Source organism: Hydra viridissima, unplaced genomic scaffold (assembly GCF_058129835.1).
Source record: "Hydra viridissima isolate aposymbiotic clone 2 unplaced genomic scaffold, HvirCarnegie_v1 scaffold_9, whole genome shotgun sequence".
NCBI classification, from domain to species: Eukaryota; Metazoa; Cnidaria; class Hydrozoa; order Anthoathecata; family Hydridae; genus Hydra; species Hydra viridissima.
In genome coordinates, this window is record NW_028324308.1 from 13,446,594 (window position 1) to 13,465,276 (window position 18,683).

The following is an 18,683-nucleotide window of genomic DNA, read 5'->3' on the forward strand; positions in this document are numbered from 1 at the left end:
TTTTTTACTAAACTAACTCATAGCTACAAAAATTTGCAGTGCAGTATTTTGTTTTTTAAAAAAAAGTTAAATTGAAATACCTTTTCTTAAAGCTAAAAGCTTTCCACCTGGTTTACTGAGCCATATTGTACCATTGAGAGATCCAGCTTTTGATGCCAAAACTGCTGTTGTTACTTGTTCTACTCCAATGGGATCTGTAGCAGCCATTCTTCTTCAATTTTCAGGAGTGTGGTAGTAAGGAAGTCCGCAGCAAATAGTTAATAGGTACTTAGTGTAAAGTTTTTTTGGAAGTTTTCGAGGTTTGCTGTGTAAATTTTGGTGCTGAGTCTTGAACTCTGCTCAGTGAATACTTTTCTTTTTCTCTGAGTTTCGAAATTTTACCAATCAAGTATTCACAGACAATAGAAAAACGTTTAAGCGGTTTGATTGCAATTGTCTCAAAGTTGAAAAGTTGAGGTGCAACTTTTGCTTTACCATCAGAGTTTCTGTTTTATGTACTAAAAATCTTATTTTATAGAATTTAAGTGTAGACCAAGTATTGACCCCTAAATAGTTATATTTAATTTACTTATAACATGGTCCATTGAAAAAAAACTTTAAGACTAAAAAGTACTTTTTTTTTTTACTCCATAAATTTAAAATCCTTCCTAATTTACTTGTATTGGTATTACCAATGATATATTATATATACTAGATGTCTAACTTGCGGGATTCTATTTGACGAAAAGTGAAGCCACTTTTTTTGTTTACAAATTGAATCCGCCATTTGTAATAAGGGCAAAAACTATATCCGCCATTTGTAATAAGGGCAAAAACTATATCCGACGTGCGAAATAAAAGTTAAAAATGCAAGTTTTTACCCGAATTAGAAATGGCTCCCACGGCTTCACATTTCGGATCGAAGTTAGACATCTAGTATATATAATATATCATTGGGTATTACGGTCCCAAATTTACAAACCGTGCTTTCGAAATGACAGGCCCTTGCGGAAACAATACTTTTGATTTCCGAAAAGTTTTCTTTCTGAAACCGCGTGTATATGCGAATTATTTCTAATATTTAAAAAGAGAGAAAGGACGTGGAAAGAAAAGGTTTCAAAATGATGTTGTTCTTTTCTCCCAATAATTTAGTTAGGACTTTATAAAACTTTAAAGAGAATTTCTATTTTTACCTTTTTCTATTTTAAGTTCATATATCAATAAATCAAATCTTTCATAATTACAAATCAAGTTTCAGAAAAAAAATGTCTACCAAAGAAAAAAAGAAGAAGATGAAAGATATGTCAGCTGATGAATTCATGCTGCATGCATTTGATTCAGATTCCTCTTCAGGAGAAGAAAAAAATGTAAAAGGGGAAACAAAATCCAATAATACTGGGGAAAAAAAAGACAATTTAAAAGACGAAAAGTATGTATATATAAATAAATGCCGAGCATTTGTAAAGTTGAGGCAATTCTAAATTCTGTTTATATATCTATGAAATTGTGTTAGTACTTTACCATTGGTTTTTTACAATAACATAAATATAAAATCTTTTAAAATGAAAGACAAAAGAAATTCAGTTCTTGCCAAAGTTAAAGAATTTGAACTTTAAGTATGAGCTTTTATACATATATATATATGTGTGTGTGTATATATATATATATATATATATATATATATATATATATATATATATATATATATATATATATATATATATATATATATATATACACACACACACACACACACACACACACACACATCATTGTTTTGAATAATTTAAACTTTGTTGTTGCTTTACTTTTAGAAATGTTTCCAAATCCCATAAAAGTCAACTAAATCGTTTAAAAGAAAAAGATCCAGAGTTTTATAAATTCTTACAAGAAAATGATGAGCAACTATTAGAATTTTCTGATTCTGATGTAGAAGGAGAGCTGGGTAAGTAATATTTTAATTTTTGTTTCATATACATATAAGGAACTCTGTTCATTAGGATGTCTCAAAACAAAATATCTTCAGTAATTTTCTCACTATTTATGTCAAACAAACCAGCTAAATTTTAAAATGAAGTTTACATGGTTTCAGTTGTATGACTCTTTCATGAACTGAAGTTTTTGAGTGTCTTGCCTCATGGACCTATTGTATATACATAGGTCATGAACTTCTCAAAGTATTTTTTTGTCAAAACCAATCATCATTTAAGTGACATTTTTTTTTTGCTTTTTGTTTTTTGTTTTTTTTTTGGTTTGTTTTTTTCCTTTTATTTATTAAATAATTGCTATAATAGCAAGACAAGACAATAGCAAGGCAATAGATAATCGCAAGGTATACAAACATTCTACTTAGGATTTCTAGGACTTTTTAATTTTGGATTAACTAGTAATTTTTTAGAAACTAGTATTATTTAGAAGTCTTTGAGAGAATTTTGTGTTGTTGCAAGTTTTTTGTAATTGTTATTAATTTGCATAAGTTAGTAATGTTAAACAACACAATTCTTTTTATTAGCCTAGTTCATAAAAAAGTTAAATAATAATTAGTATACATGATTTTGACTGAATTGATCTGGTCAAATTTTACTTTGATAATCCAATCTGATCACCAGGATTAAGGTTTTTATATTTTTGATAAGTTTCCTTAACAGTGAATATCATATAGCAGATTTGAATCTTGGAGGTTGAATGAGCTTGTCTTCAAATGCTGTTTTATTACATGCAGAGAGTAGAAATTCACAATCAACATTTGTTGTTAAGTTTTTTAAAGCCTTCTTCAATAATTTTCTTTTGAGTTACACCATGGAAAATGCTGATGCATTGAGTACCATTTGATGCATGAAGATTTCTTTTTCTTTCATATGCATCCTTCTTTTCTTTTCAACTTCTCCTGCTTGTATATATATATATATATACACACACACACACACACATACAGCATGTCCCAAAAATAACCGAACTTTTTGGATATAAAATAAAACACACATTATATCATTATTGAAAGTTATTATTTATTCAAAATAGGTTCCATCAGACTCAATACAACGTTTGGCATGATCAACCAGCGCATCCATAGATTTTTTTATGTCATTTGTAGGAATGTTCTTCAGCATCTTGGTTGCAGCTGCTTAAATGGCTGGGATATCATCATAAAATGCTCCTTTCATCTTGGTTTTTAGTTTTGGAAATAGAAAATAGTCACATGGTGATAGATCAGGCAAATTTGGAGGATGGTTAATGAGAGAAATCCGTTTTTTCATCAAAAATTCATTCACTTTTTTGGTCTTGTGAGGCAGTGCATTGTCGTGCAATAAAAACAGTTATTTTCTTGCTGGATATTCAGGTCTAACACGACAAATTCTTTTCCTCAAACGATCTAAAATGCCTAAATAGTATTCTCCATTAACAGTTTGACCTTCTGGAACAAATTCCTTGTGGACAATACCCTTCGAATCATAAAAAGTAATCAACATTGTCTTGATTCGAGACTTCTGGAAACGCAATTTTTTTGGTTTTGGCTCGCCTTTGGACTTCCATTCAGCACATTGATGCTTAGTTTCAGGGTCATATTTAAAGCACCATGACTCATCACCAGTTATGATCGAATCAAGGAAGTCTGGAGCGTTTTCAACAGTTTCAACAATGTCTTTGCAATGCTCCACACGAGCGATTTTTTGGTCTTCATTTAATTCATGTGGAACAAAATGCGCACATACCTTTCTTTTACTCAAGTCTTGAGTTAAAATTCTCCAAATAGTGTTTTTACTTGTATTTAATTCCTCAACCAACATTTTCGTAGTAAAATTTGCATCAATACCAATGATTTCACGGACTTTTTCCACCAATTCAGCATGATTACTAGCTTCTGGACGACCTGGCCTCAGATCGTCATTTAAATCCTCACAACCATTTTTAAATTGTGTAAACCACGTATAAACTTGAGTACGACTCACACAATCATCACCATAAACTTTTTTCATCAGTTCGTATGTCTCAGCAAATTTTTTTTCAAGTTTAACACAAAATTTTATATTTGCTCTTTGTTCCATTTTCGTTTTGTAACATTAGGACGCGTTTTTCTTTCATTGAAATGGCTGTAACTTTCACATCTGTCATCCAATTTACATGAATGTAGGTGCGTTTGAAAGAGGATGAATGTATCTTTTTCATGCTGCAAATTATCAATGGATGGTGCTGCATGTTAAATGATTTAAATATGAAGTTCAGTTATTTTTGGGATACACTGTGTATACATTGAATATATATATATATATATATATATATATATATATATATATATATATATATATATATATATATATATACACATACATACATACATACATACATACATACATACATACATACATACATACATACATACATACATACATACATACATACATACATACATACATACATACATACATACATACATACATACATATAAAATGCTCAGGGCTTTTCTGTAGTTATTTTGCCATTTTGTTTTTGTAATTCTGAAAAAGGTTAAGAGCTTAGAGCTAAAAAGGGGATATTAGCACTTCCAGAAAAAACTAATATTGTTAGAATTAACCCAGATGTCATGGGTAAAGTGGAAAGCTTTTATTATAATGATCAGTTCTGTCAGCAATTGCCAGGAAAAAGGACTTTGTAAGTGTATCCAAAAACAAACATATATCAAAATGATAAATAAAATTGATGTTTACAAAGTACAAAATAAAATAATAAAAATAAAAAATAAAAAGAGAGTTTTTAAATTTGAAGATTGTTTATAATCTAAATTTTTAAAAAACACAATCCTGTTCCATTGTTTAATTGTAATTTATTTGATCAAAGTACAATCCAAGAACAAAAATTTTGTAAAGAAATCTTTTAATAGAAATATGGTTTTTTTTTACTTGTATAACTTGTTTTAAAATGTCAAATATGGTTTTTTTTTACTTGTATAACTTGTTTTAAAATGTCAAATATGGTTTTTTTTTACTTGTATAACTTGTTTTAAAATGTCAAATATGGTTTTTTTTTACTTGTATAACTTGTTTTAAAATTAATTATTATTTGTTATATTATAAATAATATATATTTAAAATTAATTATTATTTGAGTTTCTGCAAATTTTATTACTCAAGACTAAACAACATTGAATTTTTAGTGATACTTTTGCTCAAGTTTACTAATGTATGATTTTAAATTTTGAATATCCACTCATTTTAATATTCTTAAGTTGTTGTTTTTTTTTTTTGTATATAATTGAATAGCTATGAATTATTTTTACATTAAATTATTAAATAGTTGTCGTCGTATAGAAATTATTTTTTTATTTTTTGATTAATTATATTATACATGTTTATTTTCTATTTTCAGACTTAAAAGGTTTTCAGACTTTCTTAAGAAGTTTTAAAACCAATTCCACAAAGTAAAATTACCACAAAGTAAAATTACCACAAAGTAAAATTACCACAAAGTAAAATTACCTAAGAGTAAAAAACGTTAATACCATAAAGTATCATTATATGAGTTTATTTCTGAATATTTATTGGCTTAGAGAAAGGTGCTGCAACATGGAGTTGTCAAAAAGTTGTGTGATAATGATTTAGATTTACATTCAGATCAGGTCATATACTCGTGTGGTTCACTGGCACCTAAAATGAAAGGAGGTGGTGGGTGTTCTGACCATTCTTTTAAACCACCTTTTGAGGACAATCTTCTGATTGGCTTTCTCATTCATTTACATTAAGCTTGTTTGTTTTTATTGTGTAGACAACCAAAGAATGACTAAACATCTTGAAATTTTTTTTTTACCAAATTTTATCAAATTCAAAATTCCACTACAAAAGCTCAAAACATAAATGTAACAAAACATAAGTTTTTTATAGTATTCTTTCTTTAGAATTTAAATGTGAGATTTCCTAAGAAATCATCTTATAGTTTTTATTAAAAGAATTTATGTTCCAGTTCACTAAAATAACAGCTGATTTTGAATTTTAGTTCAAATGTTAAGTAGCAAATCTGTATAATGTCTAAATTATCAAACTCAAAACCTTGTAAAAACATTGTAAAATTAACCTTTGAATGATAGCATTTTTTTCTTCCTGTGATCATATTATTTAATTTCAACTTTAGTTTGTAATGAAATTCACATATCAATATTTGCCAAAACAAAGAAGAAGAATCCTGAACTCTTTTTTTGTCCTGCAATGTTATCTTTATATATATATATATATATATATATATATATATATATATATAGTTCCAACATTTTTTGAGTTTAGATGAGGAGCAGCAAAATGAAGAAGTTCAAACTGAAATGAATGAACCAGTCAGTATCCCAGAAGGAATTATTGTAACTCCAGAGAAAATAGAAATGTGGAAGAAAGGTCTTGAGGTCACAAAATATAAAATTACTTTTATTGTTATTAAAACTTAGCCATAGGCACTGATTTCATGGGGGCAACAGGGTCAGTCCCCCCCCCCCCCCCTTTAGGAAATTTATACTAATAATATATTATCACAGATTATCATGAGGGCAAGAGTATCTATTTGCCCAGGAGATAATCCGTGATAATGTATTATTAGTATAATTTTCCTGGGGGAGGGCACTGCCCCTGTTGCCCCCATTAACTCGGCGCCTATGTACTTAGCTACTTCTCCTTAATATCTTGTTAAGAAAAATCCAAAAGGAATCAGAACCAACCAGGAGCCACAATTACAGTAAAGTAATAACTTAGATAATTTTTTTGTAATTTGGTTGTTACCACAATTTATTGAGGCTTATCTTTAAAAATACTGCATTTAGTGTCAGCCATTATGAAAAGAAATTATTGTTAATAAGAATGATTAGTAAGACATTGACTAACTTGCTTTTTGATAAACAAGCATCTTTTAATATACAAAATGCAGTTCATATGTTATTGATTACAAAAAAATTGATTAAACAGTTGTAGTGTGTCAGTTTAAGAGCCAAAAATTTAAAATAATTTCAGTGCTCCTACAATTTTTAATGTGTTTGAATAATTCAATTCATTGCTAAACAAAAAAAAGGTTTTAGTGCTCACAGCAGAAGTAGAAAATATTGTGTGCAATAAACGGTTGCAACTTTTTTTATATTTAGAAAAAATCATTGAAATCTTTGAAAGCAGTTTTACGTGCATTTCATTCTGCTGTTGAAGCAATGTCACCTCTTGATGTCGAGGATGATCAAGTTAAAAAGAAAAAAACTAAATATGTTGTTAGTAGCAGTATGTTCAACAGTATAGTGGCAATGTGTTTGAATCATTTTATTGAAATACTTGCAAAACATCTTAATTATTTAAAAGAAAAGAAATCTAATAAGTAACTTTTTTTAAATTATGAATTTTGTTCTATGATTAATTTGTTCCTTTATTTTTTTTTTTCATTATTAAACAGCATACTATAAATATTTACCCAGTTTTAGATGCTGTGCCATTAATTTAAGTTTTACAAATTTTGCTTTTAGTCTACTACTTTTATCAAAATTTTGATTTCTTTAAGGTGCACAAAAATTTAATAAGAAATAGATTTTTAAATTTTTATTAATATTTATATTATGTTTCTTAACATTTAAGATTTATTGCAAAATTTGATCTAGTTAAACTTTAATCATTTAATAAATGCTTAAAGTTTCACCAATCTATATTGCTGCAAAATGGAAAGAATATCAACTGATATAGTTTATGCATAATACATAGGGTTCAGTTACCATCTACAAGTAAACACTGGTCAACTATCAAAGTTACTGTAAAAAGATACTTGATTGATATTTTGCAAGTGAGTTCTGTTATTGTATTTCCAAAATTTGTTCATGTTTTTTTTTGGTTTGTTTTTTTTCTTTTTGGCAGATAGAATTTTTTGGTAATTTGAGCTAATTTATTAAGAAAGACTGTGAGGCATACTTATGGATGATATATATTCAAAATGGGTGGCACATTCAAAATGGTTTTTATTATTAAAACCAAAAAGATCTTCAAAAAGATTTCTTTCAATATTTTCTGTAGTGTACCAAGCATAGCTAAAAATCATTTGTTTTTGTAATTTTTTTTTTATGTTTATTTACCCTTGAACGTATGATCATTTTAAATTATTTGTTTGTGTCATTTTATAAGTAATATTCAAAGAAAATAAAAAAATTATTAATTAATCTTGAGAAATTAAAGTTCTAAAAATTTTAATTTCTCAAAATTAAAGTGATTTTTTTCCTTTTTTTTTATAGTTGTTTTAAAATGCAATAGGGAAAGGATTTTTACTTTTAATCCCTTTATAAAACTGTTTTGTTTTTTCTTTGATATTTTTAAAGAAACTCAATAAATCCATATCATTTTTGTGTTGTAATACGCTTTTTAAGTTTTCTAGATGTTTTTGTTGGTGTTTGATATTTTGTTGGTGTTTGATATTTGGTCCACAAATTACTTGTTTCTGTAACAGCTTTAGGATTGAAGCTTTGTTCTGATTAAGACTTTTAAGAATCAAAAAAACTTGGCATTTTTTAACCCAATTTTTTTATTAGCATGTTTTTAGAAGCCCAAATATTTGTTTTTGCTAAATTTTAGGGGAAGGATGGGGGGTTAAGATTATTGCTCTAAGCATTATCTCTAATCAATAAGTCTCAGTTTGCTATTGCTGACTTGTCTTTTTGTTTTTGTTTTTTTTTGTTTGTTTTTTTTGTTTTTAAATTGTTTGATGAAAAGTTTTGAATTAACAGTTGATTTAACAGTTAAAAGTTTTATTGGTTCATCTCCAGTAATAACTTTTAAAAAAACATTTTTAAAAAACATAAATTTAAATTTAATGATAAATTTAAAAATAAAATAGTCACCATTTTAAAATTATAATGATGATTATCTTTATTAGATAGTTTAAACAAATGTAAAATATGAATTTGTTTTTCTCAACAAAATCTCAGGAAATATTTTTTTTTTGTCTAGCCTTGTTAAGCATTCTGAGATTTTTGTCAACCCATTCTACTAATTTCATAAATGTTGGTGTTGGAAATTTTTTTGTCATTTGGGATTTTTATATGATTTTTATATGATTTGGTACTGCTTTTCCTAAATCAAACATTTTTAAATTGATATTTTTATGTATTTAATTTAGGTTTTACGCCAACTGACAGATTCTACTGTGCTATCAGTGGTTTTACACCACTGTCAATTGCTGTGCCCTTATTATGCTTGTTTCCCTAAAATCACAAAGATGTTCTTAAAGGTAGAGTCTTCAACGATGAGTATGATGACAATGATAATCAAAACAGTGATAACATTTAGCTTTTTTTAAATTTCTTATATTTCTTACAGAGACTTACTCGTATGTGGTCAACTGGTGAAGAGCATGCTAGAGTACTTGCGTTTTTGTGCATTCGAAAAATCACTCTTGTTTCTCCAAATTTGTTTGAATTTGTTTTAAAGGTAATCATTTACCAATAAAATGTAGAGAAATGTTTTACTAATAATATTGTATTGTTATAACAAATATCAATTTAAATCTGGTTTTTTTCTCTAAAGAGTTGATAATTTTCAGTACCTGTATTTTTGTATTTATTTTTTCCAGAAAATGTACCTTAGCTTTGTCCGCAATTCAAAGTTTATCACTCTGAAAACTCAGCCATTGATTATATTTATGCGCAATTCTTTAGTTGAAATGTTTGCATTAAATGAAAATGCTACGTACCGCCATGCTTTTGTTTACATTCGGCAGCTAGCTATACATCTGCGAAATGCAGTTACAATAAAGAAGAAAGTATGAATATTCTTTAGTTCAACTTAAAGTTCAACAAACATTTTTTTTAATGAAAGTATTCAAATCTTTGTTTTTCTAATGCAAAGGATGCAATTCAATCAGTATACAATTGGCAGTTTATTAGTTGTTTGCAACTATGGGCACAAGTGGTTAGTGAGCTTGGTGGGGATACAATAAAGCCTTTAATATATCCGGTTGTGCAAATTATACTTGGAGTAATTAGGTATGCTCAACAATTCTAAAAACCTGCATGATGTGACTAAAATGAACTTATATTGAATCTTTATTATTATTATTTTCAAAATCAATTTTTAAAATGTTCCATATCCAAAAAAACATGATAAAACAGAGGATGTTGCCATTTGGTAAAACAAAACAAAAACAAAAATACTTTGACATCTATCAATAATCACAGTTGTGTTACGGTCCATTCTAGAACTTTCTAGATACAACAGAACATTCGAGAATCTTCCATAGAACCCTCTAGATATATAATAACGTTCCAGAATGTTCTGTATCTTTCTAGGAACTTTCTATTTTACTATAAATATTAAGTTTGTGATATTATTGTATTGGTATTCTTGAATCAAAAATAAAAGCTATACTGAAATCGAACTTTTCTTTGGATCTGTTAAGAAACATAACAGATTTTTGGCGACGAAGATCTCTCTATTTTCTAAAAACTACTTATGGAAGAAAAACACGGTGCTACTCTGGTAGCGATATTGGCAGAAATGCAGAAGCTGCAAGAAGCTAGTCAACGACAACTAGCCGAACAACAGCGACAAATCAAAGAGCAACAAGACGCCATTGTCAAACTGCTTGAAGCCAATGAATCAAAGGTCACTCAAGATTTTGCTGCTTTTGATTCAACAGCTGAATTATGGGTCGACTATCAGGAAAGATTCGAAACATTCGCTAAAGCTCGGGGTATAACAAGAAATAACAAAGCTGCTTATTTTCTCAGTTGTCAAACTCCAGTCATCTACAAACAGTTGTGCAATCTTGCAAGCCAACAAGAGACTCCTTTGACAGTCAACCATCTTTCGTATGATCAAATTGCTCAATTCATGAAAGAACAATACAATCCAACCAAATTTCTTGTTCGTGAAAGATTCAAATTTTGGTCAAGCATTGGTCGAAATCAAGGTGAATCTATTCCACAACTGGTTGCTCGAATTCGACAATTGGCTGCAACATGCGACTTTGCTAACATCACAAATCCACTGGATGAAGCTCTTCGAACACATTTTATCTGCTCTATTAAAAATGAAGCAGTGCTCAAAGCTCTTTTCAAGTGCAAAAATGAAGATCTAATTTTCGCCAAGGCGGTAGAAATAGCAACCGAAACCGAGGAGGCCGCCAAGGTAGCCAAGGAAACTGCCGTTGGTCCCTCAAAGTCTCCGATGTCTCTCCCAATCAATAAGTTGGGGCAACATAAATCGGAATCCAAATCCTCAGCTCCTCGACAAAACAAATCTCAGACTGAGTCAACCGCTTGTAGAAGTTGTGGCAAATCGACCCATGAACGCAAAAATTGCCGTTTCAAGGACGCCGAATGTAATTTTTGTGATAAAAATGGTCACATTGAAGCAGTTTGTTTCAAGAAAAAAGCTGAATCCCGAAAGACGGTCAAGCCTATATTCATTTATGGACAGACTAAAGCACTTCGCCAAGTCAACCAAATCAATGTTGATGATGAAATTACACAAAATCTCCAAATCAATGGGCATTCGATAAGATTCGAACTCGATACTGGAGCTCCCGCCAATTTCATCACCCATACTTTATGGCAAAGTTTGGGTAAACCACATCTTCAATCGTCGGATTTACAATTCGAGTCAGCAAGCAAGCATCAACTTCCGATACTAGGGAAAGTTGAATTATCAGTTAAAGCTCCAACAACCTGTTGCAAGATCTGGTTCCACGTAACTTCTGTTCCTGGACTAAATCTTATTGGCCGATCGGGTATTCGACTACTTGATCTTTCAGTTGATGAAAAGATTAAGAAATCATCCAAGAGTACTGTGGCTAAGGTCTTTGAGCATCTCAAACCTGACACAGATCTCCAACAAAGGTGCAGAATTCTATGTTCTGAGTTTCCAGACCTGTTTAAACCAGAATTGGGTTGTTTGAAAGACTTTGAACTTGAAATAAAATTCAAGCCTGACTACAAGCCTATCTTCTGCCGTCCAAGACCTGTACCTTTCGCTATTCAAGAAGATCTGGTTGACGCTTACGAAGCTGGTATCAAGCATGGTGTTTGGAAACGTACTCAATTCAACGACGAAGGTACACCTGTGGTTCCAATTCAAAAGACCGCGCTTCCGGGACAAACAAAACGAAAGATTCGAATTTGTGGCGACTATTCAGTCTCCATTAATACTCAGCTAGAACCTCATCGCTACCCAATGCCGTTGCCAGAAGACCTGTTGCGTAAACTGCGTGACGGTTATGGATACACAAAAATTGACCTGGCTGACGCTTATAATCAAATTCGTTTGGGTCCAATTTCTCAGAGACGACTGGCTCTCAGTACACATACTGGTGTACTTCTTCAGCTACGTCTTCCATTTGGAATCACTTCAGCACCGGGGTACTTTCAAGAGACAATTGATAAATTAACAAGTGATCTACCTGGTGTAGCTGTCTATCTCGATGATATTCTCGTCAGTGGCAACAACGCAGCCGATCACATTTCCAACTTGCGTGGTCTTCTACAACGACTAAGCAAAAACGGACTACGCTGTCGTCTAGAAAAATGTATTTTCGCTAGTCCTTCGATCGAATATCTTGGTCATATAATATCTTCGGAAGGTATTGCTAAAGGTAACAAAGTTGATGCTGTTTTGGCTATGCCAGTTCCTAAGGACGTTAATACGCTGCGATTTTTTCTTTGTCAAGTACAGTTTTACGGCAAATTTCTTCCTCCAAATTTGTCTATGACATTAGACCCGCTCTATCGTCTAATTAAGAAAGATGTACCATGGCAGTGGACATCCGAACAACAGTCAGCTTTTGAAGCTGTGAAACAGTTGTTATCATCTGATCCAGTTCTTACTCACTTCGATCCTTCGAAACCGTTAGGAATGGCAACAGACGCTTCAGAAGTTGGTATTGGTGCCATATTGTTTCATCGATTAGCAGATGGCTCTGAACGTCCAATTGCAAATGTATCGAAGATTTTGACTGATTGTCAACGTCGCTACAGTCAAATTCACAAAGAAGCATTGGCAATAATTTTTGGCTTAAAAAAGTTTCATCAATTTCTTTTTGGTCGTCGTTTTACCATCGTCACTGATCATAAACCACTACTGGCTCTATTTGGTCCAACAAAGGCTACTCCAGCTATGGCAGCAAATAGACTGGCTCGATGGGCTTTAATTTTTAGCCAATACAATTATGAAATCGAGTTTCGTAAGACAGCTGAACACGGCAACGCTGACGCGCTCAGTCGATTACCGGTTGACCATGATCGCATTTTCGATGGGGAGGAAAGTAGTGAAGAAAATTTAATGATTTGTGCGGTGAAAACCGTTAGTCGTCAAATCAATATGCATGATCCGAATATCTTGGTCCGCGAGTCGAGCAAAGATCCTGTCATCGCTGCAGTTATTCGCAATGTTCGAGATGGTTGGGTCGAATCCGACAATAATGAATTCGTATACGGGAATTCCAAAAACTTTCCGAAGCTCTCTCAGTTTCAGGCAAATGCTTGTTCTATGGTCCACGTGTTGTCGTCCCCAAAACTCTTCAAGATCAAGTCTTGAAGATACTGCACCTAGGTCATTTCGGCATTCAACGAATGAAACAACTCGCACGATCTGCCGTATATTGGCCAGGCATTGATTCAGCTATCACTAATCTAGCACACCAGTGTACTACCTGTGCGGAAAATCAGAACCTTCCATCAAAACCAGCAGTCCATCCATGGATGCTACCAGAACGCCCTTGGAGTCGTCTACATCTTGATCATGCAATCAATTTCATGGGTACTAATTGGCTTATCATGATTGATGCTCTATCTAAATATCCATGTATTCATCCTACGTCTTCTATTAGTGCCAAATCTACCATTGATTTACTGGAAGAAGATTTTGCACACTTCGGTTATCCACATGCTCTATTTACCGATAACTATTCCTCATTCACTTCTCAGAACTATTCCTCATTCACTTCTCAGGAATTTCTAGAATGGTGTAATAGTCGAGGTATTGTCCTGCTCAAAGGTGCTCCATATCACCCCGCCACAAATGGTGCTGCCGAACGACTAGTTCAAACTTTCAAAAAAGCCATGAAGAAATCAAACCTACCTCCTAAGAATGCTCTTCAGGAATTTCTCATGGTCTACCGCCGAACTCCTTTAGCAAATGGATCGCCTCCTAGCAAATTACTCAATGGCAGACAAATTCGGGCGCAAATCGATCTGCTTTTGCCATCCCCTGTTCATTTACAACAATCAAAGCAATCTATGGACTCTTCCAAAGTTGTAAAATATTCAGTGGGAGACTTGGTTTATGCCAGATATTTTAGCTCAAGTAATGATTACAACTCAAAATGGATTACGGCTATTGTCACTGAAGTATGCGGTCCTCGATCTGTCATAGTGAAGACAGAGCCTGATGGTCTAGTCTGGCATCGTCATATTGAACAACTCAGGCATCGCTACAACTCCGGGGAGGTGGAGGAGTCAATAATAGTACAGCCCGATTTGTTGTCGTGTGAGCCGACTGGTCAAGATAAAAAACAAGTCAAAACAAGACGATCTAGTAGATGCCTATCAAAGAATAATCAAAACGCTTGCTCTCCGTAAAACCAAGCTGGCGAGGAGATGTTACGGTCCATTCTAGAACTTTCTAGATACAACAGAACATTCGAGAATCTTCCATAGAACCCTCTAGATATATAATAACGTTCCAGAATGTTCTGTATCTTTCTAGGAACTTTCTATTTTACTATAAATATTAAGTTTGTGATATTATTGTATTGGTATTCTTAAATCAAAAATAAAAGCTATACTGAAATCGAACTTTTCTTTGGATCTGTTAAGAAACATAACAAGTTGCAATGTAGACTTTTCAGTAATATTTAAGATTAAATTACTCTTGAGCTCATAAACTTTTTTGGTGTCAGTAGAACTTCCAATCAAGAAGACTTCCACTATTTTGATAGCAGAAGTGATACTCTTTTAACTTACTTTTACAGCATAATGTAGTTTAATAGCAAAAATGTCGTTTAATAGCAAAAATGATGTAATGCAACTACCTGTTTTTTTTTTTGGTTTTTTTTAAAAAAAATGATATTTTGTAAAGAACTAAAAAAGTTTAAGGAAAACAACTCTCAACTTATATAACAATTATTTATTGCTAAAATTCTACTAAGTGAAAAAACAGCAGGTCATTTTATATACCATGTCAGATTACAAACTCAAGATAAAAGATTTTTACAATCAACATAGTAGACCTAATTATATAAGTGAAAAGAATTTGATTCATTTTGTAACTTATTATAATAGCCGCATTACACAAAAAAGGTTTTTCAAACATTTATTTCAAGTGAGTGTATGTATTTTGTCTAGTATACATTCAATTGATTTTATATTTAGAAGAGAAAAATAGAAGAAAACTTTTTTATTATCTAAGTTTTGTTTCTCTAATGGAAGCTAATTTGTATGCAGATTTTCGCATTCATATTTTGATATTCAGAGGCTGCTCAATGGTGGTGAAATTAAACAGTAAAGATGGTATGCATATGCTTAATGTATACTAATTAGCAATTATTTCAAATAAATATCAATACAAACATCAAAATGAAAAATGAAAATAACTTGTTTCAAACTTGCAAAGCTACAAGGAGCATATGCCACAAGGATGTTTTTGCAATTTGTTCTCAAGGATTTGAATAAGTTTCTGCATTAATAATGCAGAAACTTATCCAAATGTAGTTTATGTTTTATAATTGACAGTGCAATTGAGCACTCTACAGCATCGTTTATAAGTTTGATAGAAGCAACAACACCTTTGGTTTTTTGAAATGAAAGATGTCCCAAGTCAAAAGTTACTAGACAGTTGTACTCTTAATAATCATAAAAATATTTTTCCACACCCTAAATAATTCAAAAGTTTCACAAATTAATTGAAAATAATTTGCAATCATGTGCTAGAGTACAATATCTAACAAAACTAAATATTGTAAATAAGTATAGTGTTAATAGTGTATTGCCATAAGTAGATTTGTAACCAAAATTCACTGTTTCTTTTGTTGCTTTCATTCACATCTCATTGAATCCAATAATAAATAAAATGTAGAGTTATTGAGCAACCCATAATTCTTATATAAAATGTGGAGTCATTGAGCAAACCTCAAATATTATTTGATTATGAAACTCTTTTGAGATTTAGTTAAATGAACCAATGTTCAGTGAAATCAGATGAATTTTTTTCTTTGAATTTACATTAGGCTTATTCCATCAGCTAGGTATTACCCTATTCGTTTCAAATGCATTGAATCACTAAATTTGATATCAGAGAAGAGCAATCTTTATATACCAACAGCTGCTTATATCTTGGAGGTTTTTTTTTATTTTTTTGTTTAAATAATAGTCCATTTTTCTGAGAGAAAAAAATTAATTGAAAGGCTACATTGCTGGCTTTATAAAATTTCCCAATAGATTTCTATTTTACTTAGCTTGATTGTAAATTTTATCATTACTTTTAATCCTAATTGATTCTTATAAACATCTTTTTTAAACAATTATGTTGATTTAAATCTTTTTAAATTGATGACATTTGTTTTGTGAGTTGCTTTTTGTATCCTAATAGTAACAGTAGTTTTGTTGATTGTTTGTGTGCTTTAAATGTTTCATTTAATAAAGTGTGCTTTAAGTATTTACGTTTCTATATCTAGGTGCTTGAATCTGAAGAGTTTCAAAAGAAACCAAAATCATCTGAAAAGCCTCCTGATTACAATGGTGTCTTGAAACTCTCCAAATCACAGCTGCAAACAAAAGGCTTTCAAGTAATTTCTAATATAAGAACTACAATAATTTAATAATAATGGTATATAGTAAAAACTGTTAGTGACATTTGTTTAAAATATTTGAGCAACTCGTCTAAAGATTTTCTAGTTTTGTTTTTAAATAAGTTTCAGTTTTTTTTAATAAAGTAAAAAATTTGTGACTGTAAAGTTAACTTTTTGAGTTTAAATTTTAGTGGCTTTCAGATTAAAAATCACAAAATTTTACAAACCATAAAAATCTTGTTTCTCATCTGTAAAATTTTGTGAGTGTGATTTTCTATCATAAAAGTGAGTTTATTTTAACCCGTGGATACTAATTGGTTTTTTATGTTATTTTAAAACCACAGAACTAACTGCAGCTTAAAAATTATTTTACATCATATTTGCCTTTTTCAGGATATTACTACAGATGTTGCATTTGAGTTGCTTCTTCAATATTTTGTCATTTATTCAAGCTCGATTGCATTCCCAGAACTTATTTTTCCGATTCGCCAAAGGGTAAATAACTTTGAAGCATTTTTGTTTTTGCAAATTAAAAATCACTAATCCAATAATAAAAAGCTTTTTTTTTTTTTTCTATAAAGTGAGGATGCCATAGTTAATCTTTTTCTTATAACAAAAAAAATGAAGATCATGTTAAATTAAGTCAGCATAAGCATCAAATGGTGGCTGATTTTCCTCTTTTGCATGTTTATTTTAAAGGTTAAACGTCTTGTTAAAAAAAGTAAAGCTCCAAAGTTGTGCAAGGATATGAAAGTTCTCATTGACAAGGTAGTTTTTTTTACTTGAATGTAAAAAAGTTGCTATTAGATTTTCATCACAAGATATTCTCCTTTTATAAAACACATTTTGCAAGCAAAAAAATGATTTCATCAATCTATACGCTGCTTCTTTCAGCTTGAAAGTCACGCTGATGAGATTAGCAAAGCACGCAGTAAAGTTAATTTCTCACCAAAAGATATTGATGATGTGGTACGATTTTCCATTTATTTATCCAATTAGTTGGGTATTTTTTACTGTTGAAATGAGTCAAAATTTATCGATTTAAGCTTTTTTATCACGAAAAATAGCGATTGATTAGACATAGGTTATACAATATTCGTTTTTCGTGTTTTTAGTGATATATGACTGATAAGCATTTACTCTTAGCTTATCCTACTTTTAGAAAAAATGGGAAAATGACGAGAACAGAAGGAATAATGCATTGCGGCAGTTTTACGACAATTGGAAAAAAATGAAAAACAACGCTGAGAAAGTTGTCGGCCAGTTTTCTGACAGATTGGATCTTAAGAAAAAGGTTTTGTTTGTTTTTACAAAGTATTAGTAAATGCACATTTTCAGGTTTCATATATTCGTTTTTTACTAGTCAACTTTTATAAATAGCTTTTTGTACAATTTTTTATATTTTTTGGTTTTTTTGTTTTTATTTTAGTCTGGTACTTCACTTAAAAGGAAGACTGTAGCAGATGTTAAAGCACCTTTGGAGAAGAAAAAGAAAAGCAACGAAAGTGGTAATGGGGAAGATATTATTGAAGACTTTCAATTTTCTGATAGTGGTAGTGAAAATGAAGAATAAATTTTACTTTTTTTTATCAAAAACAGTTTTTGACTATTTTCTAATTGTATTGTTTTCAAAGCTTGTTAATTACCCGATAACTGTGCGTATTAATTAGCAATAAACACACAGGTATAAAACCCTTTTAAACCTATCCACGAATTTAACAGCAACATGCCACAATTTGTTGCAGAATATACTTAAATATACTTGACCACACCAAAACCTTGCTACGTTCTACTATTTGTTATCTATGTATACCTTCCATTGACTTGAATAGTCAATGGAGGCTATTTCTTTTTTTTCTTTTTTTTTTTTAATTTTGGTCATTTAAGCTGCAATTTTTTTTTATTTTTTACAATTTCACTTTCTATAACCG

The 18,683-nt window shown here is 30.8% G+C and overlaps 1 protein-coding gene across 3 annotated transcripts; it reads left to right on the forward strand.

The window, feature by feature from the left end:
- The first annotated feature begins 970 nt into the window (after positions 1-970).
- Positions 971-18,405, forward strand: LOC145186123 (nucleolar complex protein 2 homolog). 3 transcript variants are annotated; one of them, XM_090096806.1, is made up of 17 exons: positions 971-1,092; positions 1,232-1,408; positions 1,794-1,924; positions 6,252-6,364; positions 7,091-7,311; positions 7,689-7,767; positions 9,091-9,201; positions 9,291-9,401; positions 9,544-9,732; positions 9,819-9,955; positions 16,192-16,303; positions 16,639-16,749; positions 17,146-17,247; positions 17,452-17,520; positions 17,647-17,721; positions 17,915-18,046; positions 18,182-18,405. In XM_090096806.1, exons 2-17 carry the CDS (start codon positions 1,245-1,247, stop codon positions 18,323-18,325), a joined length of 2,001 nt encoding a protein of 666 aa, XP_089952932.1. In that variant the 5' UTR covers positions 971-1,092; positions 1,232-1,244; the 3' UTR covers positions 18,326-18,405. The 3 variants fall into 3 exon arrangements, 2 of the variants coding, with proteins under 2 accessions (XP_089952932.1, XP_089952931.1); XM_090096805.1 differs by having other exon boundaries at positions 1,021-1,092; positions 1,189-1,408; XR_016455290.1 differs by lacking the exon at positions 971-1,092 and having other exon boundaries at positions 1,154-1,408; positions 9,819-10,149; positions 14,795-16,303; positions 18,182-18,361.
- The last annotated feature ends 278 nt before the right edge of the window (positions 18,406-18,683 follow it).

Bases quoted from the DNA above. Each gene is read 5' to 3' on its own strand.
- LOC145186123 (XM_090096806.1), top strand. From the start codon at position 1,245: ATGTCTACCAAAGAAAAAAAGAAGAAGATGAAAGATATGTCAGCTGAT. The intron at 1,925-6,251 runs GTAAGTAATATT...TTTTGAGTTTAG, and splicing joins TGATGTAGAAGGAGAGCTGG to ATGAGGAGCAGCAAAATGAA. The intron at 17,722-17,914 runs GTACGATTTTCC...TCCTACTTTTAG, and splicing joins CAAAAGATATTGATGATGTG to AAAAAATGGGAAAATGACGA.